At 32.6% G+C, this 26,087-nt stretch overlaps 1 protein-coding gene across 6 annotated transcripts in view; it reads left to right on the top strand.

The window, feature by feature from the left end:
- Positions 1-17,742, top strand: part of LOC127705978 (uncharacterized) — a 64,150-nt gene extending 46,408 nt beyond the window's left edge. For all 6 annotated transcript variants that reach the window (XM_052210363.1, XM_052210362.1, XM_052210361.1 and 3 more), the window contains 8 exons: positions 1,845-1,998; positions 2,815-2,973; positions 3,810-3,985; positions 5,691-5,771; positions 11,509-11,586; positions 14,744-14,937; positions 15,395-15,481; positions 16,909-17,742. In XM_052210363.1, coding sequence (XP_052066323.1) covers positions 1,845-1,998; positions 2,815-2,973; positions 3,810-3,985; positions 5,691-5,771; positions 11,509-11,586; positions 14,744-14,937; positions 15,395-15,481; positions 16,909-17,189 — 1,210 coding nt within the window. In that variant the 3' untranslated portion in view covers positions 17,190-17,742. The remainder of the gene's footprint in view (positions 1-1,844; positions 1,999-2,814; positions 2,974-3,809; positions 3,986-5,690; positions 5,772-11,508; positions 11,587-14,743; positions 14,938-15,394; positions 15,482-16,908) is intronic.
- The last annotated feature ends 8,345 nt before the right edge of the window (positions 17,743-26,087 follow it).

Genomic DNA, 26,087 nt, shown 5'->3' with positions numbered 1-26,087 from the left:
GGATAGGAACTACTGGTGATAGATCAATTAAGAGATAACTGTATTGTATTTGAAGCTTTGCGGACGTCCATCTGTAGTTTTACTGTCGCAAATTTAGTTTACCTGGCGACGCGTAGCGGAGACAGGTAAACGGGTATTTGCGACAGTAAAACTACCGATGGACGTCCGCAAAGCTTCAAATACAATACAGTTATCTCTATTCTAATGCAAAACAAGTACATAATTCAATTTCAATCATTATTTCAGTGTAAAATTCTCATTAAAGAAAATTCTGCGAAAAGATGTTATCTTCTTTGACCCCAAAACTAGGTGACGTCATAGGTATGCTTCTGACGTCAAACGTAAACACCAGGAGTTTTCTGGCTTCTTGGCCGCTTCAGAATGTAATAAAATTTGATAAAAAGATGATTTCTAGGTGCAACATGTGAGTTTTTTTGCTTATTATTGTAAAAATTATATGTCAAAACATTCTGCAATTCAAAATGTCGGCTTCCTTAGTTACAGACAAGGAGATAGAGAATTGTACACTTACTGTCATCCAATCAGAACCATTGATACAAAATAATTGCATTAGAATTATATTTTGTGTGAAGTTGCATTGCTATCAGTTCATATCAGTTTGACGACTATTTTGAGGCCCTGCCCCTAGGCCTTTCAATTAATTAGCAATTTTCAATGATAAGTTTTCTGCTTAAGTTAATTTGATAGGAACTACTTACAATAGACAATATTTTCTATAAAGGTACATTGCTGTCCGTACATCTCAGTTTGTCAACCATGTCGAGGCCCTACCCACTAGTTGGTTCAGCAACTTTGAATTAATTAGCAATGTTGCTGTCCATCAGATTGTCTTTTTCTGAATTTTATGCCGACAGGCGAGACATAACTCTGTGTCAACAGTTTATTAATCTTTGCTGCCAAAAGTATTGCAGAACGACATCAGTGTAAATTTCTGGCTTTGTCATAAACACTTAATGTTAAGTTTTCTGATTGATCCTTTTCAGAATAAGCACTTAATACATCATTGATATAAGACATGCAGTTACATCAGCATTCAAGTATTTTAATTACATGTAGTTTATGAAGCTCTGCCTACTTGGTTATGTCTCGGTGACTTCAAAATAAATAATTTTTAAGTTGTTTATATGAATAAAAGGAAATGTAGGTTATAGGTCAATAAGAAAATTATCTTATGACCAAACAAAAATCCCTAAAAGACATCTAAAGTTCAATATACAATCATCAACAATGGACATGGTGTCTATACTAAATTGTTCTAATTTTTTAAAAGCTGTAAATAAAGTAAGAAGAGACTTGACATCATTCTTGGCTAGGGACAAGCACTTTGTGATCCATCTCCATTTATCAAAATCATAAAATATACAATTTTGTAGCAATCTGGTCTACTGTTTAACATCTATTGGGATTTTATCAAATAAAGATCATTGCTGTTAGTCATTTCACCAGCAGGTTTATATAGATTTAAGATGTTGTTAGGTCATTTTCAAGGCACTAAAGATTATTGTTTTAACCCCAAATGAACTTAACTATTAACACAGAGATACATCTTAACCTGTAGAACCTAATCACAAATTTTAAAAATTGTTGACACCACTGAATTGCCTGAAACAGCACACCATAGTCAGGCTTGTTGCAGGCGAGAAAACATTGAGAAGATAATTGTCATTAACTTTTATATAGAACTTTCTGTTTCAGTCCTCTGACTGGGTAATAATTATATAAACCTTCTCTTTCCATTGACATATCTAGATACTGTGAGGTATGACCTTTGGTATGAGTAGAAGAATGTAATGAGAGATGTTACAAAATATTTCTATTTTCAGATGTATAAATGGCAGTACATTACTTCACACCACAGCTTACCACGGCCATATACAAGGAATACGAGATATCCTGTCATTGAGGGTGGATGTTAATGTTAGGGACTACAAGGGAGCTACGGCTTTACATAGATCCAGGAATGCCTCGATACTGGAGGTAAAAATAGTTTTATGACCTGCAAAAGTCTCACCGAATAAGCAAGACATTTTCATGCCATTTGACAACCCCCTACACACACACATGCACATACACATAAATAGTTTATGAAAATTTTCCACTGTAGACTCATGCCTAATATTGGAGTGTAGTTACAGTATTAATTTTTCATTTTGATCATTGTTTGTATTTTCATGAAATTAATTCATGTACATCGTCATTTTCAAAAACTATGACATACAGCCATATAACTTGTTTTATAGATATATGCATTTTGGATTGTCTGTTCAATTCTGCTGCTGGTGGACTACCAGTCCCAAAGGGTATCATTGGCTCCGTAGTCAGTACTTTTGTACTTACATGATTTATCTTCTTTCTTAAATTCTCTGTTGATAAATATAGAAAGTATTAAGAAAAGAAGGTTCCATCTCTCTCTAGAAAAGTTGACCTCAGGTGAATTTGGCTATTCTGTTTAGGTTGCTTTTGGTCATGAAGCTCCCATAGTATTCAAGTATTTATACATTTCAAAATTTCAGATTTGTTGAAATTAAATCCAGAAAAGCTGTATGTCTCTGTGAAGATATAGGCTGAAACAGAAAAAATATGTATTAATATTGATCAGTTTTTTCTCTCCAAATGACCTGATGCTAAAAAATTCACATGCTTTATAGTTTAAATATTAACATATATCAATTATTTTTGAATGAACTGCTTTTAAGCTTATGGAAGCATTTTTTGTGAGAGGCGGCCAGGACAAGTTAGTGATGATAGATTACCATTGTTCATTTGATTTGTGACATATGTTGTGTATTTTAGGAGATACTTGACTCAGGAGCTTTAGTTGATGCTGAAGATTCAGAAGGAAATACACCACTACATGTTAAATGTTACGGTGAAACAGGGAAACCAGCAGAAATGGCCAGTATAGAACTTCTGCTACATAAAAATGCGAACATATGTAAAAGGAACAACAGGGTATAAAGATGTTTGATTGTTAAAGCCCTTCGTAATCAGCTTGTCTGTCTATCTGTGTGTGTTTGCATCACAAATAATTTCCACTTTTTAACCTATAAACTCCTAGGGAGTTTAATAATGACATGGATTTTTTTTTACTGCCACAAGAAGATGTATCTTGTACAAGGATGACTTGTTCATTGAAAGTCATTGTAAAAAAAAAAAACAAGTTTAACTGTAATAGCAATAGCCATCCCAAAAGTCTCTTGTGGAGAGTTGTCTCATTGGCAATCATACCACATCGTCTTTTTTATATCCCTGTACATATATACAAAAATTTGTTACGCTTTCACTTCAAATTCCAAATGAGTTCGGTAATGGAACTTGGCAAGACAATTCAGTTACTAGAAGAATTGTCATGGGTTTATGATTTCTTATTGATTCATCAGTAAATAGATAGACCTGATAAAATGTATGGTTGAATGTGTGAATAATTCAATTGTAAAAATAACAACAGGGTAAGATGTCTTATTATTTAAATAAATAAATCTTAAGATGTAAAAGTTATGTATTTTTAAAGGTTAAAATATTTTCTAACAATACAGTCATTATTATACAATTACCATATATCATGAATAGTCAAGTTAAACATAATTTCTGCTCATGGAAAGCATTAAATGGAACACACAATGAATGTGATAATTTGACTTTTTTAATATTGAATTCAAAAGAGGCAAAGATGCGATATAAGTGTGACTTCCTGATTTGTGTTGTATTTGAATTGGATAGTCCAATACATTACTGTGCCATACAGGGTGATACTGGTGTAACCTTTATATGTCAATGTTTGTTTCCAGAGCCTGTTACCAATACATTGTTGTGCTATGCAGGGTCGTATTGATGTTATGAAGATGTTAATTCGTAACGATCAGGAGGGATTAATGATCAAAACTATTAATGCTGAGGAGGAACAGAATCCACCAAGTTTGCCACATCTAGCTGTGGCTAATGATTTCATAGACTCGGCTAAGTGGTATGTATCATATATCCCATGGTTGCCACATCTAGCTGTGGCTAATGATTTCATAGACTCAGCTAAGTGGTATGTATCATAGATCCCAAGTTTGCCACATCTAGCTGTGGCTAATGATTTCATAGATTCTGCTAAGTGGTATGTAACATATATCCCAAGTTTGCCACATCTAGCTGTGGCTAATGATTTCATAGACTCTTCTTAATGGTATGTAACATAGATCCCAAGTTTGCCACATCTAGCTGTGGCTAATGATTTCATAGACTCTGCTAAGTGATATGTATCATATATCCCAAGTTTGCCACATCTAGCTGTGGCTAATGATTTCATAGACTCTGCTAAGTGGTTTGTATCATATATCCCATGTTTGCCACATCTAGCTGTAGCTAATGATTTCATAGACTCTGATAAGTGGTATGTAACATAGATCTCAAGTTTGCCACATCTAGCTGTAGCTAATGATTTCATAGACTCTGCTAAGTGGTATGTAACATAGATCCCAAGTTTGCCACATCTAGCTGTGGCTAATAATTTCATGGACTCGGCTAAGTGGTATGTAACATAGATTCCAAGTTTGCCACATCTAGCTGTGGCTAATGATTTCATAGACTCAGCTAAGTGGTATGTAACATAGATTCCAAGTTTGCCACATCTAGCTGTGGCTAATGATTTCATAGACTCAGCTAAGTGGTATGTATCATATATCCCAAGTTTGCCATATCTAGCTGTGGCTAATGATTTCATAGACTCAGCTAAGTGGTATGTAACATAGATCCCAAGTTTGCCATATCTAGCTGTGGCTAATGATTTCATAGACACTGCTAAATGGTATGTACCATAGATCCCAAGTTTGCCATATCTAGCTGTATCTAACAATTTTATAGACTCAGCCAAATGGTATGTAACATATATCCCATGATAAATCGCTTCAGTGGAAAATATTTTTGACACATTATTTGGTTGTTTTTCTTTCTTTTGACTTTTATAATGAGTGATTTATTTTGTTTGACCTTTTAACTTTGATGTGTGGATCATAGACAGAAGATAGTGTTGAAAATGGGATAGATGTGTATATGACAGGTATATATATATATGTGTGTGTGTATCCCAGATAAATATAGTAAACACAGACTTATGTAGATCACCACATTGTCTCATAAGAAGTCAAGTGAAAAAAGACCATAGAAATCTATTCAATAGCAAAATACATAAAAAAGGTAGCAACTAATGACCGGTATGGTACAATTCAACCTTTCAGAAATCTATACAATTTAACCTTTCAGAAATTTATACAATTTAACCTTTCAGAAATCTATACAATTAAACCTTTCAGAAATCTATACAATTTAACCTTTCAGAAATCTATACAATTTAACCTTTCAGAAATTTATACAATTGTAGGAAATTTCATTAGTTTTCACACCATAAATGGTTGGACATGTACTGATTAGGAATTTATAAACCAGTCACAATAGTTTGGTGTACGTATTGGGAAATATTAACCAATATGCATTCAATTCTGAAAATTAAATTAACTGTTTCAGGATAACTCATTTATGAACTTTTCCTTTTCTTTTATTACAATCAATAATTTAGGACAATATATCCCACATATAAATTGTCTATTAATTATTAATATCAAGATTTTTTGAGATTATAGCATAACTATCCATAGATGCTCAGAAATGTTTTAATTGTTTTACAGGCTGATTGAAAATGGATTTTATTTCAAAGAAAAGGAACAAAACATTTTATTACGGAGAATATTGACAGAGCAGTTAAACTTGTAAGTAGAGACATGTTAGGGAAATTTTAATTTGTCAACTGATATTATTAAAGTATCGGTCAGTTGGGACTGTTTAAAGTCCTACTCAGCAACTTAATGCTCTAATTCAGAGAAATATATAAAAATGTGAATGTTTTAAAACCCTTGATATGATTAATGAATAAAATAAGTTAAGCTTATCACTAATTATTGACAAAATTATTTATTACCTGCTGATTGAAAGTCTGACTTAAAGAGCTTTTGATATTTAAGATGATTATTCATTTATTCTTCATGTTCTGAAACTGGATTTCCTCAAATTGAACAAAGCATACCTTTAGTTTAGATGGTAGAATGACTGATAATCAAGCCACATGTCTATTGACTCTGTGGAAGTATAAAAACGTTTGGATTCTAGTTTCAATGCATTGATCATTGTTTCTGTAATAACATTCATCATGTATGCTTGAGAAGGAAAGTTTGGAAAGGCAAAAATAAAAATCAATGCAAAAAGATCCTAAAACTAGGTTGCACTCTTGGATCGACTGGCTTTTTGTTAGAGCTTTTGGAGCATATGTTTTGATTGGTGCTTTATTAAACAAATTAATAACAAAGCAGTAAATCATATGATATACCTATTTTTTACCAGATTTAAAACTCCATCTAAAATCACCTACTTTGACATACATTCATGGTAAGTTATGGTGAAAGGAGGATAGGGTTTATTTTAACAAGAATTGTAAAGGTTTTTGAAATATTTTTAGGTCTCCTTTATGAAAGCCAATAAAAAATCTTTTTGTTTCCTTTTTTTTATTCTGAAATGCAAATTTTTATACGACCGCAAAAAAATTTTGTGGTCGTATATTGGTATGACATTGGCGTCGTCGTCGTCCGAAGACACATTGGTTTTCGCACTCTAACTTTAGTTTAAGTGAATGGATCTTTTTGAAATTTGACCATAAGGTTAAATACCACAAAAGGAAGGTTGGGATTGATTTTGGGGGTTATGGTACCAACAGTTAAGGAATTAGGGGCCAAAAAGGGGCCAAAAATAAGCATTTTCTAGTTTCCAGACAATAACTGTGGAACGGTGTATGGATCTCTCTGAAATTATACTACAAGTTTCCATACCACAAAGGGATGGTTAGGATTTGCTTTGGGGGGTTATGGCTCAAACCGTTTAGGAATTAGGGGCAAAAAAGGGGGAAAAACAGGGTTGTCCTGGTTAATGCACAAATACTTTAGTACAAAACATAATTTAAAGCAGTGTAAGGGAGATAAATCAAATACATCATTGAAATTATCTCCCTTACACTGCTTTTAAATTATGTATAAAGTAATGGTTAATGAACAATAAAGATAATTTAAAACAGTGCAAGGGAGGTAATCCAAATAAAATGTTTTGGTTACTTCCCTTACACTGCTTTTAAATTATGTTTAAAGAAATGCATATTTATAAAGGAAGACCAGTAAAAATATCTGCAAATGTTGCATCTTTTTTTTTACAAAAAAATCCATATGAAAGATTTGACACTATATTTTTAATTCTATTATAAAATAGATTAAGTTAGCACTATGGTAAATTTAAATGGGTAATTATGGTTGCCAACTCCATTGGAAATTTGAATTGAGATTATGACCATATCTTGAGGGAAAGAATTTTTTGGGGGAAAAAAGGGGGGGGGATAAAAAGAAATTGTGGGGAGTCAATTTTTTCTCATTTCAGATTTCAGAAATTAAAAAGAATTATTCTTCAAAAATTTTTTTTTTTTCAAATTTCAAATATTGAAAAATTTCAAGAAGTCTTTAATTGCACAGTATGGCGCATTAGATTTGTAAAATCTTTGATCACATTTATTAATTTGTTATGCCGAATCTAACAGTGTATTTAGATTTTTAATTTTGGGTCCAGTTTTCAAATTGGTCTACATTAAGGTCCAAAGGGTCCAAAATTAAACTTTGTTTGATTTTAGCAAAAATTGAATATATGAGGTTCTTTGATATGCTGAATCTAAACATGTATTTAGATTTTTGATTTTTGGCCCAGTTTTCAAGTTGGGCCAAATTGGGGTCCAAAATTAAACTTTGTTTGATTTCAACAAAAATTGAATATATGGGGTTCTTTGATATGCTGAATCTAACCATGTATTTAAATTTTTTATTTGTGGACCCCGTTATCAAATTGGTTCATATTGAGGTCAAAAGGGTCCAAAATTAAACTTTGTTTGATTTTATCAAAAATTGAATTATTGGGGTTCTTTGATATTCCAAATCTAACCGTGTATTTAGATTTTTTATTTTGGGTCCTGTTTTTTAAATTGGTCTACATTAAGGTCCAAAGGGTCCAAAATGAAACTTAGTTTGATTTTAACAAAAATTGAATTCTTGGGGTTCTTTGATATGCTGAATCTAAACATGTGTTTAGATTTTTGATTATGGGCCCAGTTTTTAAGTTGGTCCAAGATAGGGTCCAGTATTTAAACTTTGTTTGATTTCAACAAAAATTGAATTTATGGGGTTCTTTGATATGCTGAATCTAAACATGTATTTAGATTTTTGATTTTTGGCCCAGTTTTCAAGTTGGTCCAAATTGGGGTCCAAAATTAAACTTTGTTTGATTTCAACAAAAATTGAATATATGAGGTTCTTTGATATGCTGAATCTAACCATGTATTTAGATTTTCTATTTGTAGGCCCCGCTTTCAAATTGGTTCATATTGAGGTCAAAAGGGTCCAAAATTAAACTTTGTTTGATTTCATCAAAAATTGAATTATTGGGGTTCTTTGATATGCCAAATCTAAACGTGTTTTTAGATTTTTAATTTGGGTCCTGTTTTTTAAATTGGTCTTCATTGAGGTCCAAAGGGTCCAAAATTAAACTTAGTTTGATTTTAACAAAAATTGAATTCTTGGGGTTCTTTGATATGCTGAATTTTTGATTATGGGCCCAGTTTTCAAGTTGGTCCAAGTTGGGGTCCAAAATTAAACTTTTTTTGATTTCAACAAAAATTGAATATATGGGGTTCTTTGATATGCTGAATCTAACCATGAATTTAGATTTTTTATTTGTGGGCCCCGCTATCAAATTGGTTCATATTGAGGTCAAAAGGGTCCAAAATTAAACTTTGTTTGATTTCATCAAAAATTGAATTATTGGGGTTCTTTGATATTCCAAATCTAACCGTGTATTTAGATTTTTAATTTTAAGTCCCGTTTTTTAAATTGGTCTACATTAAGGTCCAAAGGGTCCAAAATTAAACTTAGTTTGATTTTAGCAAAAATTGAATTCTTGGGGTTCTTTGATATGCTGAATCTAAACATGTGTTTAGATTTTTGATTATGGGCCCAGTTTTCAAGTTTGTCCAAGTTGGGGTCCAAAATTAAACTTTGTTTGATTTTAACAAAAATTGAATATATGGGGTTCTTTGATATGCTGAATCTAACCATGTATTTTGATTTTGGACATTGGACCATAATAGGTAAATTAAAAAAATTCAAGTTCTTAGACCACATTCTTTCTGTGTCAGAAACCTATGATGTGTCAAATATTTAATAACAATCCAAATTCAGAGCTGTATCAAGCTTGAATGTTGTGTCCATATTTGCCCCAACTGTTCAGGATTCGACCTCTGCGGTCGTATCAAGCTGCGCCCCAGCGAAGCATTTTATTAATATATATAGATTATATTTATGGAAATTTTGGAGTTTTTTTTCTGTATTCAGTTCAATCCTGATTTTGTAATATACAATTTAGAATTGACTGCACATTTTGTAATTAGATGAATGTATTTTACATGGTACATTATCAAATGAAAGAAAAGATTTAAAATACCACTCCACTTGCTTAGAATAGAGAATAACAAATGGGGCTCTAGTAAAGTACCCTTCTTAGGTCACAAGTTCACTTTTAAAATGCTTGTCAATGAGACATTAGGTCACAAGTTCGCCCTCCGAACCCCAATTACAGGTCGGATTTGACTGTGTTGGAGCCATACAAATGTATTTAATTTCAAGGTATTTTCTATAAAAGTCAATGTCTTTATACTTGCTAACTTGGGGAAACCCTATTCAAACCATCCTTATGTTAACAAGTGCTGGATCATCCCCTATGCAACTGGTTCAGTTATTCCATTAATTAGATTTTACAGGCATTGTAGTCATAAAAAAGTTCAATTAAAATTTTATAATTTGCATTTACATGAGGTGAAACCAATAGTTAATTTTCTTGTAAATTTTTCTCGTTTTTTACATGTATATTTAATTTAGTTTCTGTATTAACGAATTATCTCTCTTAGATATTAGTGTTAAAAATAGTATGGTTTGGTTCTTTAGGTAATATATCTGTTAACAGACAACTTGTTTATATGTGGATGTTTAATCTTAAAGGAACTTCCTTTAAGGAAGACATACCCTTAAAGGAGAAGGAAGCCAAAGTATAATGTTATTATTGACAAAATCTACTACTTATTAGAAAAATAATAAAACACTTTCCGCTTTAAAAAAAATGTCAGAAAGCTATAATTTTGGTATATCTAGAAAAAACCTTTTCTTTCAATTTTCACCACAAAGGCAGCTGCCATAATTTTCAAGCTTGTGCTGTCACTACTCCCATTCTATTTCTATTCGGCATATTCATTTAGTTAATCAAACAAACCTTCAACAAGTTTTCATATTGAGAGAATCAGATAAATATAGGTCAAATTCTTACTGCAAACCAAAATATTAAGGCTGTTGAAATTAAGTCGCAATCTGTAGACAAGTCTATCACATTCATCTTAGTCAACTGATCAAGTTGAAAAGAATGTTGTGATTGTGAAAATTGTCAGTAAATGCTGACAACCAAGGAATGTGTGTGTTACATTACATATAAATTTGTCCACAAAATTCAGACGGTCATCAATGCATTAAACAAGTTTAAAGTAACAAATATCTTAATCTTACTACGATGTTATAGAAACATGAAAATTTGAATGGATGCTTTTACGTAGAAAAGTACACTTTTTGTGCTCTTCAATATAAAAGAGTTCCACAATATGTAAGTTCTTGATATCTCATTTTCAAGAAGATTGGGTTACTTGGCTCTTTATTCATAGTAGTTATAATCAGGTGAGTTTTGGCTATAACTGTATATAAGTTTAATTTAAGAGATAACTGTATTGTATTTTAGGCTTTGTCTTCGTAAAACATAGATTTTACTGTTGCAAATAGAGTTTACCTAGCGACCCGTTTTTATGAAGGCAAAGCTTAAAATACAATACAGTTATCTCCATTTTAATGCCACATATTAAAATAAATTTTAGTATATTTTGGCTAAAAAAGCCATAAATGATAAAGTCTGTGAAACTGTTACATTGTCTTTGGCATCTTAACAATGTGACGTCATAGGTATACTCCCTATGTCAAACATAAACACAAGAGGTATTTATTGACAAAAAGAAGATTTTGAGGCACAAAATGTGACTTTTTTGTTTATTTTTTGAGAAATTACATACCCAAAAAATTCTGAATTCAAGCTGGTGGCTTTTCTTAGTTACAGACTGGTAGGACGTGGATTCTAAACCGTTAAAATATTTGTCAATGTCCAATGGAAAGCATTGTTCTAAACGAATTACATCAGAATCATACTTTTACTGTATTTATTTATGCTATACTGAATTTGAAGTGATTATCAGATGAGTTTGTATATGAGTTTAATTCAGGTTTTTACCATATCCTCTATTTATGATAAAGTATATTCCATATATTATTATATTTATAGGAAGAGTTCAGTAGACGCTGTCCAATTTTTGCTGGACAATGATGCCGAAGTTAATCCGAGGTACCCAGGGGGTAACTGGTAAGTGATTTTATACTTGAAATGTATACAAACATATGCAAAGGAAGTATTTACCAACATAACTGATATTTAGCATGACATAAGAGTTTAGTTTACTAGATAGATATTTCCTTTAAAAGTTGGGCCTGAACTAACAAGTTGTGCAGTAAACAATAAATTTATATTTTATTAATAACCAGCATTTAAAGGTTTATTAAATAAATTTGTTTTAAAAATTCTTAGATCAGAGGCTTATATTAATTAGATCATAGCAATAGCTCTACTTGGGTTTTTCTATTAACAAAGTTGAAGGTCACTATTGAAGTTCTCCCTACATTCAAATCGGTGTCTGAATTTACATATGCTCTTCAATTTCATACTTTATTTGGCCTTTTTAACTTTTTTTTAACAGCTACATTGATGGGTCTTTTGTAGACGAATCATGTGTCTGGCATACACAATTTTAAGCCTGGTATCTCTGATGAGTTTATATGGAACTATTTCCCAGAAACCAAGAGACATTGACAAGTTACATGATTGTAGATCATTTATTATCTGTAATTTGATTTTGTTACTGTCATCTGGGTAAAAGTGCAATGTTAACTGCCAAAAACTAATACCGTTACGTATATCGGGGTTCTTTTTGCGTTGGCTTTTTTTTGGGATTTGATGACAAAATGGGCAGGTTAAATTTTCACTGTGTATAATTTTCTCTAAATGGGAAAATAAACATGAAAAAATCACTGAATTGTATAGTTAAAGATGTAAACAACATAAAATTTATTAATTGACAGATAATCGATTACAAAGAAATACAAGTACTACAAACAAAAATACACAGAATTCAGAGTTCAACAATCAGTAGATTGTCGCTAATTAACATTTTTGAACGTGTCACTGATTGCTGTGTTGTCAAAAGGTATGACATGTATGATAAGTCAATTTAATTATTATAAAAACAGAGATCCTAATTAAATATACACATTCTGGTGATTTGTCGATCAATACAAATACTGATTTTATATATAATATAATAAACTTTTAGGATGAGAATGGGCTTACATATTAATTTGGTGTATACCAGATAGTTAACAGTATAATAAATATATATGTATGAAATGCTTACACAATGACACATCTTGAAATTAACAGGGAAATTTACGCGGGATCACATTTCCGCGTTTCTTTAGCTGCCACGAACAGAGCGAAAATAAACTCACATGAAAAAAACCCAATATACGGTATAAAGGTTAGAAAATGTGATATGATTGCCAATCAGATGTCACTATTCACCAAAGTTCAGATGAAGTGGATGTAAGCAATTATTCTTATAGGCAACAGTAGGGCCTTTTATCAATGATATACAAAAAAATGGGAGGACAAATCTAAATTGTGCTCCAGATGCTGTCCAAGTTTCTTAAATTCAATGAATATTTGACAAAAATGTTAACCACAGACTGCATGTAAATGTTAACTGTTAAAAAACTAATTACATTAATCAGTAAAAAACAGAAAATGCAAAAAAGGTATTTTTTAACATTTTGCACTGGATACTCTCTTGATTGTTTAATAGGATAAATAAAGTTATTATTGTCTAAAAAAAAAAATAACCAAAGACTGAATCTTAATGTTGCTGGTGCAGAAGCCAATGACAGAATGTAGGATCAATATGTCTCACTTCAGGAACCTTTATCACAGGCTCTTCAAAATGTAGATCAGAGTAACCTACTTTTTAGCTCACCAGGCTTTTCTCATCACTTGGTGTCCGTCGTCGTTGTCGTCCGTTAACTTTTACAAAAATCTCCTCCTCTGAAACTAGTGGGCCAAATTTAACCAAACTTAGCTTAAATTGTCCTTAGGGTATGTAGTTTAGAAAATATATCTGATGACCCAGTCCATCAACCAAGATGGCCGCCATGGCTAAAAATAGAACATGGGGTAAAATGCAGTTTTTGGCTTATATCTCTGAAACAAAAGCATTTAGAGCAAATCTGACATGGGGAAAAAATGTTCATCAGGTCAAGATCCATCTGCTTTTGAATTTCCATTGTTGGGTTGCTGCCCCTGAATTGGTAATTTTAAGGAAATTTTGCAGTTTTTGGTTATTACCTTGAATATTATAATAGATAGAGATAAACTGTAAACAGCAAAAATGTTCAGCAAAGTAAGCTTACAAATAAGTCAACGTGATCAAAATTGTCAATTGACCCCTTCAAGAGTTATTGCCCTTTAAAGTCAACTTTTCACAATTTTTCGTAAATTATTGTAATCTTTTACAAAAATCGTCTACACTTAATCTACTGGGCCAAATAGAATTAAACTAAGCCACAATTTTCAATTGGGTATCTTGATTGAAAAATGTATCTGATGACCCTGTCATCCAACCAACATGGCCGCCATGGCTAAAAATAGAACATAGGGGTTTACTATAGAAGTCTTTGGGAAAAATAGTAAAAAAAACTATTTCAAATGGTCACAACTTGAAAACTTATTTAAATAATGATAAGGGTTTTTAGTAACTATTGTAAGACTACAATGGGATGACCTGCTTTAAATTTAACTACTGGGCCGAATTAAACCAAACTTGGCCTCAATCATTGTTAGGGTATCTAATACTATTTATTATGATTTTAACCTTATTTTACATGATTTCCAAAACCACAGTCGATACAGGTGAGCGACACAGGCTCTTAAGAGCCTCTAGTTGTTGGATGCTGTCATACTCCTCTAGATGTATCCTCACACAATGTAACATGATTAGCTAAATTGATATGCACTATTTGTGAAAGGAAGTTTTTAATATGAATAAAAGGGGATGGGATGTATAATATCATTGAGACAGCAACTCAACAAGACAAATACCCAAAAGGCATCTAGAGGTCAATATACAGTCTTCAATAATTGACAGGTGTCTATACATGATCTAAAGCCCTAAACTGATCCAGGTCTAAAAGAGTTGTGAATAAAATAAACAGAAACTCCATCAACATAAACTGGCTACCATGAAATAGTCAAAAGTGCTGAAAGTGGAGCTAAACCTAAATTTTCAATCAATCATTTCAAAGATCTGTCATCAACACAAAGCTTTAATGACAAACAAAATATTAAGATATGACACAAGAAAACCACTGATTATTTGGGACAGGCTTGTTAATATGTGAATTTGTTCTTATTACAGTGCACTACACTACTCTGCTGGATTAGATGGATCATCAGAGATACTGGAGCTATTTTTATCATACGGAGCTGATGTGGACCCTATCAATGAAGAAGGCAGGACCCCACTTTTTTATGCTACCCAGGCCAATAATCAATTTGCTGCATGTGTACTTCTGGAGCAAGGGGCTAATGTCAGGCAGAAAGATGTTCATGGTAAGTACTTAGTAGTTGTAGACTGGGTTAAATCAGTTGTACATACAATTACCATCCAGTGGTCCTTTTCATAAAAAATTGTACAACTAAAAAAAAAATATACTGAAATGTTCATGACTTACAAGTTTTTTTTCTAGTTAAATTTTTTTGTGAAATTGATCACAGAGTCAGATAGACTGATATGGACTTCAAAGTCTACATTAACAATAAACATGTATTTGGTAAGTTGTGGAAACTCTTCCATGGCCACTTTCACCTCCCTGTTCAACAAAGAAGATGCTGTAGAGTAAAACATACATTTGTTTGTTTGTATTTTCTTTTATTGATCTCATTGGCAGGTTCTAAACCATTTAATCCTTTGCATAACAATTTTCTGTAATCAAATGTAAGTATTTTGTCCTATTTTAACTGTTTCTTCTCTGTATTGTGAAATACATATATGTTTTTGTTTTTGAAGGATTGACAGCATTTGATTACATTGTGGATTATGATGAGTGGATTGAATGTGGATATTTTACTGATGATATCAAAGCCAGATTAAAAGGTAAGGGATGTACTGTGGATTCACTATTATTTGTTGGATACCAATTTCCATGGATTTCGTAGGTATTATACGAACCACTAATTAAAATGTTCAACATAGTACAAATCTCCTATAGACTTGTAGGCAAACTGGCAATACCAAGAAATCAAGTATCCATGAAAACAAAATTTTTCTTCAATCCATGATATTAGTACCCACAAAAATAAAAGATTCCACAGTATGTAGATTGGATATTTTTCTATTTAATAAAGTTGAACTTTTAAACTTTTAATGGTTAGGATTTAGATTTTTTTAAGATTGATGCAAGGTATTACCTGGTCATGCTTTTTTTAAACAAAAAACTCTTAGTGATCCTTTTGAGAGACCAGTCCTCTGGAAAGGTAGTGATCCTTTTGAGAGACCAGTCCTCTGGAAAGGTAGTGATCCTTTTGAGAGACCAGTCCTCTGGAAAGGTAGTGATCCTTTTGAGGGACCAGTCCTCTGGAAAGGTAGTGATCCTTTTGAGAGACCAGTCCTCTGGAAAGGTAGTGATCCTTTTGAGAGACCAGTCCTCTGGGAAGGTAGTGATCCTTTTGAGAGACCAGTCCTCTGGAAAGGTAGTGATCCTTTTGAGAGACCAGTCCTCTGGAAAGGTAGTGATCCTTTTGAGAGACCAGTCCTCTGGAAAGGTAGTGATCCTTTTGAGAGACCAGTCCTCTGGAAAGGTAGTGATCCTTTTGAAAGACCAGTCCTCTGGAAAGGTAGTGATCCTTTTGAGGGACCAGTCCTCTGGAAAGGTAGTGATCCTTTTGAGAGACCAGTCCTCTGGAAAGGTCAATAATTGGATTCTTATAACAGGCACATATGGGCTCTATGTTGAACTATCATATACTGAAGAACTTGTTTGGTCAGTAAAATGGTTCTGTCTTTTTACCATGTTGGTACAATGGATACCACTAGACAGCCTAAAGGTCCACAAATAAATAAAAATGAAACAAAGTAATAAAACCAATGTTTGTTTTAAGATAGATGTGATAAGGGCCTTTAATTTTGGAACAACCCTAGATATTAATGAAAAGACCTAAAAAATGAGACTATTTTTGCTGTTTTTGTATTTTTTCTTGTAACAAAAGAAATTTAAAGGATTGCAGTTAATATGTAAGACAAATTTCAATAATATCTGTCAGACTAATTTCTTGTGAACATATGATGGATGATAGATTTATAATACTTTTTTATCTTCAAATTTAAGGGCATTATAAACTATGGTCTTTTCATACATTATCTCTTCACAACATCATTTTGGTCAGTAATCTACCTGAACTTTTCAATCAAATAATAGCTAAAAGATTGGAACGTTTTATTACAAATTAAAAAAATGGCCAAAAAAATGAAAAAAATCTTTTGTGAATCAAACTCCCTATATCTGTATTTTTCTGTTATTGCAGCCTTCAGTCTAAAGCATGCCAGAGACTTAGTTAGAGCTATATCTAAGAAAGTGAAGACCAATCCATTCCATCCATTACGTCAGAGAATGTTAACGGAGTCGACCATGGGGTTAACAACTCCTGGGTCAGCCATGAACAGCCCGGTACAGACTAAACCCTTGTCTAGTGGTTCGGCAATCTCAGCTTACAGCCAACTCAGTCAAATATTACCTCCGATAAATAGGAGACAGTCTGTTGGTATGGGCTATCTTCACCATACTGGTAATGTTGGTATTGTATGATGTTATTCCATATCATACCTCAGCTCAGAGTCCTCAGTCAGATATTATCTTTAATGAATAAGATACAGAATGTCAAAATGAGACATCTAAGATTACTACACTAGTATTGTAGACATGTATGGTGTTAAAATTTTCTTAAAAATGTGTTGTTGTCTTTTAATATGTGGTAAAGATTCATGCTTTATTTTCACATTTTCATCATTTTGTGATATTTATTTACTGCTCTGGCCAATATTTTATTAAAATAAAGATGTAAGATTTTCTTGAATGAAGTTTAAAAGGCAGATTTTCCTGATGTTTCATATTGACTATTAAGGAAATGTTATACATTTCCTGTATATACAATGATGTACTTATGTACATACAGGACTTACAAGTGAAGGTCAATTGTTACTGTTTATTTGCACATACACACTAGGCATTGTCATTGCTTGCTGATGCTGGGGCATATTATTGTTTTTCTTCAATGAAAAAATATTCATATGAAAGTAATTTATTATCATTATTGTGAGACATTCAAATGATTTTATCTTATAGAAATAATATATTTAACAGTGAAGAAAGCTTGTGCTGTATTTAACTAAAAATAAAATAGCCTGGAAATATGATGATTAAACCAAAATTCTGGCAAATTATAAACCATTGTTACTTGTGGAAAATTTTAGTAGTGGCCTAGCTTAAATTATCTTTAAAATCTTCAAGTAGGAAAGCAAACATTTTGTGAGAACAAGACATCTAATATATTATACACAAAGGCAGTTTTTTTTACCAGGAAGTAGTATTTATTATATCATACTAATAAAGTACTGATAAGAAACCTGTATATTTTTTTATTCAATATATATTGCATATGGTTATATATATATATTTCTCTAATTCTTCGTCATTTTATCCCTTTCTGCACCCATTGTATAAAAAAATTTAATCAACGTGTGGTTCGTTTGATCTCAGTTCTTCATTGGTTAAAATCCGATTATGACGTCGAAATTTCTTGTTTTCCTCTGAATTTCCTATTGTGACGGCATGAAAAAAGGCGACCATGCCTGATGACGTCACATAGAAAGAACACATCTTTTTGCAGATCAGTCGCAAAGAAGGAATAAGTTTGCCTGCGTATTGTTTGAAAATCATTAGAGAAACAGATTCTACCACCAAATCTCGTGTAATACGATATTTATCCACTCTCGACAGTTAAATTTTAAATATTTAAAACGCTCGGCAAGCCTCGCGTTTTAAATTTGAAAATTTAACTGTCTCGAGTGGATAAATATTGTATCACACTCGATGCAGTGGTAGAATCTATATATATACATGGACCTGATACACAAAGTGGAATTGTAGGAAAAATTTGCATTGAAAAAAGAACCTGCAGTTAAATTTTTTTTTCTTCCAGAGGGCATTGAACTTGGGTGCCATCATTACTACTAATTGAAAAATTTGAAGAAAAACAATAATATAACAATTCTGAAAAAAATATCCTGTCCACTGATAATTGCTATCAAATGTATTCAGGCTAATTCAGCTTTGTTTGAATATGCTGGGTTGTTTTTTTCATTATACAGAGTTTGTCATTATACAAAGATATTAGTTGAGTGATGTAGGTTCCTTTGAGCCTCTAGTTTGTCAGTACATTCCATATTTGTTTATTATTCATATTTTTTTTAATTCCATCCATACTTTTTACTATTACACTGTTTGAGATGTGCTTAAATTTGTACACATTCACTTTTACGATATGAAAATAGATTGACATTTCACCTGTCAATTGGGACAGGTACATGTGTGGTAGTAGATCTGTTACATTTTTACACAATTTTTTGCCAAAATAAAATAAAAACTGACGTTCAATTTAATTCAAATGAACACTTAACACTGAGGGGTGCAAAATTTTTATTTTTAATGTTGTAAGATATAAGAACCATACATATATGTATGAACATTTTATTTAAACCTATTTATATATTTATGTAAGTTTTTATACTGTTATAATAGTATTAATCCGTCCAACATTTAAATAAATATATATTTGTAGCTATAATTTAATGTGATAATGTAAAAAAACATTGGTATTTTTGCATATGTTGTTAATAACAACAGTTAATAAGTGGCTGGTTGTCTAATTTTAATGTTATATCTAAATGTTGACATTAGTTGTTACTGCTGATACAATCTGTGATATCTTCTCAATAAAAATCCAATCTTCTGGGGTTTTTCATCTTTGTACTTTATTAATATGTTGAAATATAATTAATAATATGTTGAAATATAATATTTATATCCCTGTTTTATCATAATCAAGGTAGTAATAGGATTGCCCATCCATCCATTTATTTCTGATCAATAACTTCGGGAAAGGTTTTGAGTAGCATGATGATATATGCTATAACTGATTTCTATCTCCTAGCCTTTTAATTAATAAGTATTGCTCATTTCAAAGGTCTAAATCATGGTTTGAGGTTTTATATTACATATATGAGTAATGTTTGTCAAGGAATCAAGTTCAAAAGTTAACATCATAGAATTAGGTTTAAGTAATATTGATCAAGGAGCCAAGTTCAAAGGTCAACATCATAGATTTAGTATCAATTTTAATATAATATATCAGAGTAATGTTGATCAAGGAGTCAAGTTCAAAGGTCCACATCATAAATTTAGTATCAATTTTAATATAATATATCAGAGTAATGTTGATAAAGGAGTCAAGGACTTATAGAAGACTGTCAAATAAATGGAGGGATTGGGCTATAAAAATCTATTTCTGCATGTTTCTCTTGAAAACTTCTGTGATAAAATGAGAAAATCACTTGCTTATGGTACTTATATTAAAACTATAAAAGGGAGGCGAAAGATACCAAAGGGACATTCAAACTCATAAGTCAAAAATAAACTGACAACGACATGAACTAAAAAAAGAAACAGACGAACAAACAACAGTACACAAAACACAACATAGAAAACCAAAGACTGAGCAACATGAACTCCACCAAAAACTGGGGGTGATCCCAGGTGCTCTGGAAGGGAAAGAAGATCCTGCTCCACATGTAAATTCAGAAATAGTTGCATGAATTATTATTGTGATTGATGACTAATTGACAAAAAAGCTAAATTAATTATTGAGATTTCAGGAAACGCTGTGTTCAAATGATGCAACAAAAACTTTTTAAATGAGATTTTTAAAGGAGTAGGTCCTGTAAGACCCCTTTTTGGCCCCAAATTATAGCATTTTTACAAATTTGTTGAAATGTAAACTTTTAGCTATTTATTGGAAAGTAGAATACTTCTGTACCATAAATATCGGCTGTTTTTATACGACCGCAAAAAAAATTTTGTGGTCGTATATTGGTATGACGTTGGCGGCGTCGTCGTCCGAAGACACATTAGTTTTCGCACTCTAACTTTAGTTTAAGTGAATGGATCTCAATGAAATTTTACCATAAGGTTCAATACCACAAAAGGAAGGTGGGGATTGATTTTGGGGGTTATGGTACCAACAGTTAAGGAATTAGGGGCCAAAAATAAGCATTTTTGTAACTTCCAGACATAACTTGTGTGTAAGTGTATGGATCTCTCTGACATTGTACCACAAGGTTCCATATCACAAAGGGAATGCTGGGATTGATTTTGGGGGTAATTGCCAGCAAATTTTAGGAATTAGGGGCCAAAAAGGGGCAAAAACAAGCATTTTTCTAGTTTCATGACAATAACTTGTGTGTAAGTGTATGGATCTCTCTGACGTTGTATCACAAAGTTCCATATCACAAAGGGAATGCTGGGAATGATTTTGGGGGTAATTGCCTCCAAATTTTAGGAATTAGGGGCTAAAAAGGGGCAAAAAACAAGCATTTTTCTAGTTTCCAGACAATAACTTGTGTGTAAGTGTATGGATCTTTATGAAATTGTACTACAAGGTTCCATATCACAAAGGGAAAGCTGGAATTGAGTTTGGGGGTAATTGCCCAAAAAGTTTAGGAATAAGGGGCCAAAAATAAGCATTTTTCTAGTTTCCAGACATTAACTTGTGTTCAAGTGTATGGATCTCTCTGAAATTGTACTGCAAAGTATCATACCACAAAGGGAAGGTTGGGATTGATTTTGGGGGTAATTCCCTCAAAATTTTAGTAATTAGAGGCCATAAAAGGGCAAAAAAGCAAGCATTTATCTAGTTTCAGGACAATAACTTGTGTGTAAGTGTATGGATCTTTATGAAATTGTACTGCAAGGTTTCATATCACAAAAGGAAAGCTGGGATTGAGTTTGGGGGTAATTGCCCTAAACGTTTAGGAATTTGGGGCCAAAAAGGGGCCAAAAAACAAGCATTATTCTAGTTTCCAAACAATAACTTGTGTTCAAGTGTATGGACCTCTCTGAAATTGTACTGCAAGGTACCATACCACAAAGGGAAAGCTGGGATTGAGTTTGGGGGTGATGAATCATAAGGGGGTTCAAAAAATTTGGGGGGGGATTTTCTTTTCATTTTTTTTTCTTTAAAATTTTACATTTTAAATTGGTTATTTCTGATTTATATATAAAAGCAAATAATAATGATATGGTTTGAATAGGTAAATTAAAAATTTTTAAGTTCTTAGACCACTTTCATTCTGTGTCAGAAACCTATGCTGTGTCAAATATTTAATTACAATCCAAATTCAGTGCTGTATCAAGCTTGAATGTTGTGTCCATACTTGCCCCAACTGTTCAGGGTTCGACCTCTGCGGTCGTATCAAGCTGCGCCACAGCGGAGCATTTTATTGACAATACAATGCACATGCATCAGGAACTAGCATAATAAATTCATGCAATATTACTGAAATCTTCACAATTTTAGAATTTGTGCTAATTTTGAGACGGTTTTTGTCTAAAATGGAAGTGGTCGCATTTGTGTTCAGTCTTAATATTTAAATATATGTTGTATTTGATGATAATACATAACATATATATATATGTCAAATATAAAGGTTGAGACTGAACACGAATGCGGCCACTTCCATCTGAAAAGGGACGTTTAATGGCATATTTGATAGAATTTTCATACTCAAGCTTGAATTTGAGCGTCTTTCATGACTAAATCAGTTCAAACCTTTTACATAAACTTAACTGAATCGACTGAAGTAGACATTTAAGTGTTTAAAAAATATAAAAACTCTTTCATCAGATGTACTTCGAATTTTAGGCCAAAACTAGCCCTTACAGGACCTTCTCCTTTATATTTTTATGAAACCTCTTTCCATAGCAATAATCAAATCTGCAAAAATTTCAAAATTTACAGTAACTATACTGTGAAGTGTTTTTTTTTTATTTTATTTTGGATGCTGTGAATTATTTATTTACTTCTAAGATTGAAATGATTCAGCTTTTCTGTCCAAAAACTTAAAAAAATCTTTTAAGACCAAAACAAAGCACTAGGAGGGGAGGGAGGAGGAAAGATGAAATCGCAGGTCAGAGCAGGACAAATAAAATGAAATATCACCTACTAGACAAATGTTGTAAACACTGCGGACTTCACTAAAAAAACTGGGGTAAAGTCAGGTGCTCCAGAATGATGGAGTTATTCCTGTATTATTGATGGTAACTAGCATGCAGCATATACTCAAGATATAGGAAACAAAGATAGCATTTTATCCACTCTTGTATATCTATGGTTGTCTTTGGTACAGAGATATTATGTAGCAGTCAAACAGATCAGTGTAAAACATTAGTGATGTTGATCAGTTTTGTCCTCATCATTGAAGGTGCATGTCAATATCTAAGTTTATGTTTAGAAATCAACTATATTGACATAAAAGGCTGGTAGTTTATTGTCTTTTGTCGCAGAAAGCTCGACATAAGTATAGTGATCAGGCGGCGGCAGCGTTAGCTAACTTCTTCAAAGCTATATATTTTAGAAGCTAGAAGACTGGGATGATTCATACTTTGTATATAGATGCCTTATGTTACGAAGTTTCTGTCTGTCATATGTCCATTGTCCTTGACCTCATTTTCATGGTTCAGTGACTACTTGAAAAAAAAGTCAACATTTTTTGTAATGTTAATTTCTTTCTTATTATGAGTAATAGGATAACTATATTTAGTATGTGCGTACCTTGCAAGGTCCTCATGCCCGTCAGACAATTTTCATTTGACCTCGACCTCATTTCATGGATCAGTGAACAAGGTTAAGTTTTCGTGGTCAAGTCCATATATCAGATACTATAAGCAGTAGGTCTACTATATTTGGTATATGGAATGATTGTAAGGTGTACATGTCCAACTGGTAGGTGTCATCTGACCTTGACTTCATTTTCATGGTTCAGTGGTTAAAGTTAAGTTTTTGAGTTTTGGTCTTTTTTTCTAATACTATATGCAATAGGTCAACTATAAATGGTGTATGGAAATATTTTATGATATACATGTCAGTCTCACAGGTTTTACTTGACCTTGACCTCATTTTCACGGTTCATTTCTCAGTGTTAAGTTTTTGTGTTTTGGTCTATTTTTCTTCAACTATAAGCAATAGATCAACTATATTTGATGTATGGAAGGATTGTAAGGTGTATATGTCTGTCTGGCAGGTATCATCTGACCTTGACCTTGACCTCATTTTCATGGTTCATTGGTCAATGTTAAGTTTTCATGGTTAAGTTTGTTTCTTAGATACTATAAGCAATAGGTCAACTATATTTAATGCCTAAATTGATTGTAAGGTGTACATGTTTGTCTGGCATGGTTCATCTGACCTTGACCTCATTTTCATGGTTCATTGGTCAATGTTAAATTTTCTTGTTTAAGACTTCTTAGAAACAATAAGCAATAGGTCAACTATGTTTGGTTTATTGAATGATTGTAAGGTGTACATGTATTTCTCGTTTGGTTTATCTGACCTTGACCTCATTTTCTTGGATCATGTTAAGTTTATGTGTTACTTGTAGTAAAGCTTTGTATTTAAGACTATCAACATAAAATCAATGGTTAGTAAAGAAGGCGAGACATTTCAGCGTGTGCACTCTTGTGCAAAGAGGTTACGTCCAATTTCCCTAGAATCTATTTCACACCAGGGCTTTTTTCGAAAAGTCTTTCAATCTTCACTTTAATTCACAATTTCATAGCTCCATTTTAGTGCTTTTAGGTTTTAACAATATTATGGCTTATTTCTAAACAGATGACCAATTAAAAATGCTTGAAGATACCGCAAAACCACAACTAACCACAACCAATTTTGACAGATTTTTGCAAATTTTGAATATCTATCCAAACAAATGTACAAGAAGGACGTTGTTAATCGAAATCAAAATTAAGTTGGAAGTAAAGCTTTATTTATATTGTCATTTCAAAAACATTATTAAATCATTATTTCATTTTGGTTAGTGCAAAATTTGACAAAAACATGCAAGATGTGGTGTCAAAATGCCCTCAACTGCAACATTACTGAATAACATTTTGATTATCTGGATTATACGTAAAATTGTTGAAAAATGTTTGAAATGAATGATATACACTCTTCAATATTCAAAATTCAGACAATAACAATCCACAAATGTTCAGAATTATAGTTCTTGTCCATGTCCCCAAGGGTGACTGGAGAATAGAAATATGGTCACTTTAGTCTTACGACTGTCAGTAAAACCCTTGCCAAAGTGGGGCATCTGTTTGGCTGTTCAGGGTGTATAGGTATGCAACCAGGTCTGGTCAGAATGGGGACGTTAAATCAGATGCCTCGTGTTGAGAGAGTGTCAAGCTCTCTGCATGTTAAGAACCCTTGCAACAACGCTTTGATGGGTCCATATGTGACCTGTTGCAAGGCAAAATTTCTATCCTTATCCAATATACCCTCATTTTCCAGTGGCTGTCCAAATTTCCCCAACCCTCATCTGTGACGGCCTCTATTACATGACCTACCTATTGTATTATTTTTAATTTGTATTCGTCCTGAACATGCATGAAATATTTGCAACTGGACATTAAGCAAACTTCAACTAATCAATCCTTGTCTATGTTTTACTTGCTGCAGGTGTGGGCATCCTACTTAAGTCCCTGTCTGGCAAATGAAAGGGACTTAATGTTTTACTCTGTCGATCAGTATGTATGTCCCATCACGATTTTTATATCCTCCATGTAGGGATCTATATAGTTTTTGATCAGTCTGTCTGTCATTTTGGTTTCCAGATTATACATCAAACAATTTATACCAGATTGTAACCTTACTCGAATTTATAGTCACAACTGATGAAAGGAAGATCCCTTTTGAGTTTGAAGTCAAATGTCAAACATTTCAACCTAGAAAACTAAGGACCTGATTTATGACAAAAAAAATATGACAGACAGCATTTAACGACCGACGTCACTGAATTACAGGCTCCTAACTTCGGACAGGCACATACAGAACAAGGCAGGGTTAAACATGTTTGTGATGGCTCAACCTACCCCTAACATGGGACAGTGGTTTTACAGGACAACATTAGAAGATGATATAAATATCATGGTGAAAACTGTTTTGAACGAATCTAGTATCGCATTAAACTTTATTTAAAGGATATCACAGATGCAGTTATTACTGCTTTACATCTCTACTTATACATGTATGAGAAATTGACAAAAAGGGTCGGTTAAGAACTAAGCTTTACGACATAAGAGATCGAATTTAAATTTCCCATTGTCAACTTTCAATATTATATGTAGCAACATCCTAGGTGCACCTGTTTACGGAGTGCTAGCTTATATCTCACAGTGGTACGGCTTCCAGAGCTTGTGTTATTTAGAGTTGTTGTTTACAAGAAAACTTTTGAATTAACAGTTCGCTAGGTAAAGTTGATGTCATCAATTTAAAAAACTTTGTTGTTATTCGGTAAACCGTTTTCGAATATCACGGTGTCGCGTTTACATGGGGAAATGGATGGGGTTTACAGAATAATGGTGGAGAAAAAG

The sequence above is a fragment of the Mytilus californianus genome, unplaced genomic scaffold, assembly GCF_021869535.1.
Source record: "Mytilus californianus isolate M0D057914Y unplaced genomic scaffold, xbMytCali1.0.p SCAF_6, whole genome shotgun sequence".
In the NCBI taxonomy this organism is placed as follows: Eukaryota; Metazoa; Mollusca; class Bivalvia; order Mytilida; family Mytilidae; genus Mytilus; species Mytilus californianus.
The sequence above is the reverse complement of the archived record's forward strand: the minus strand, read 5'-3'. Positions and strand labels throughout refer to the sequence as shown.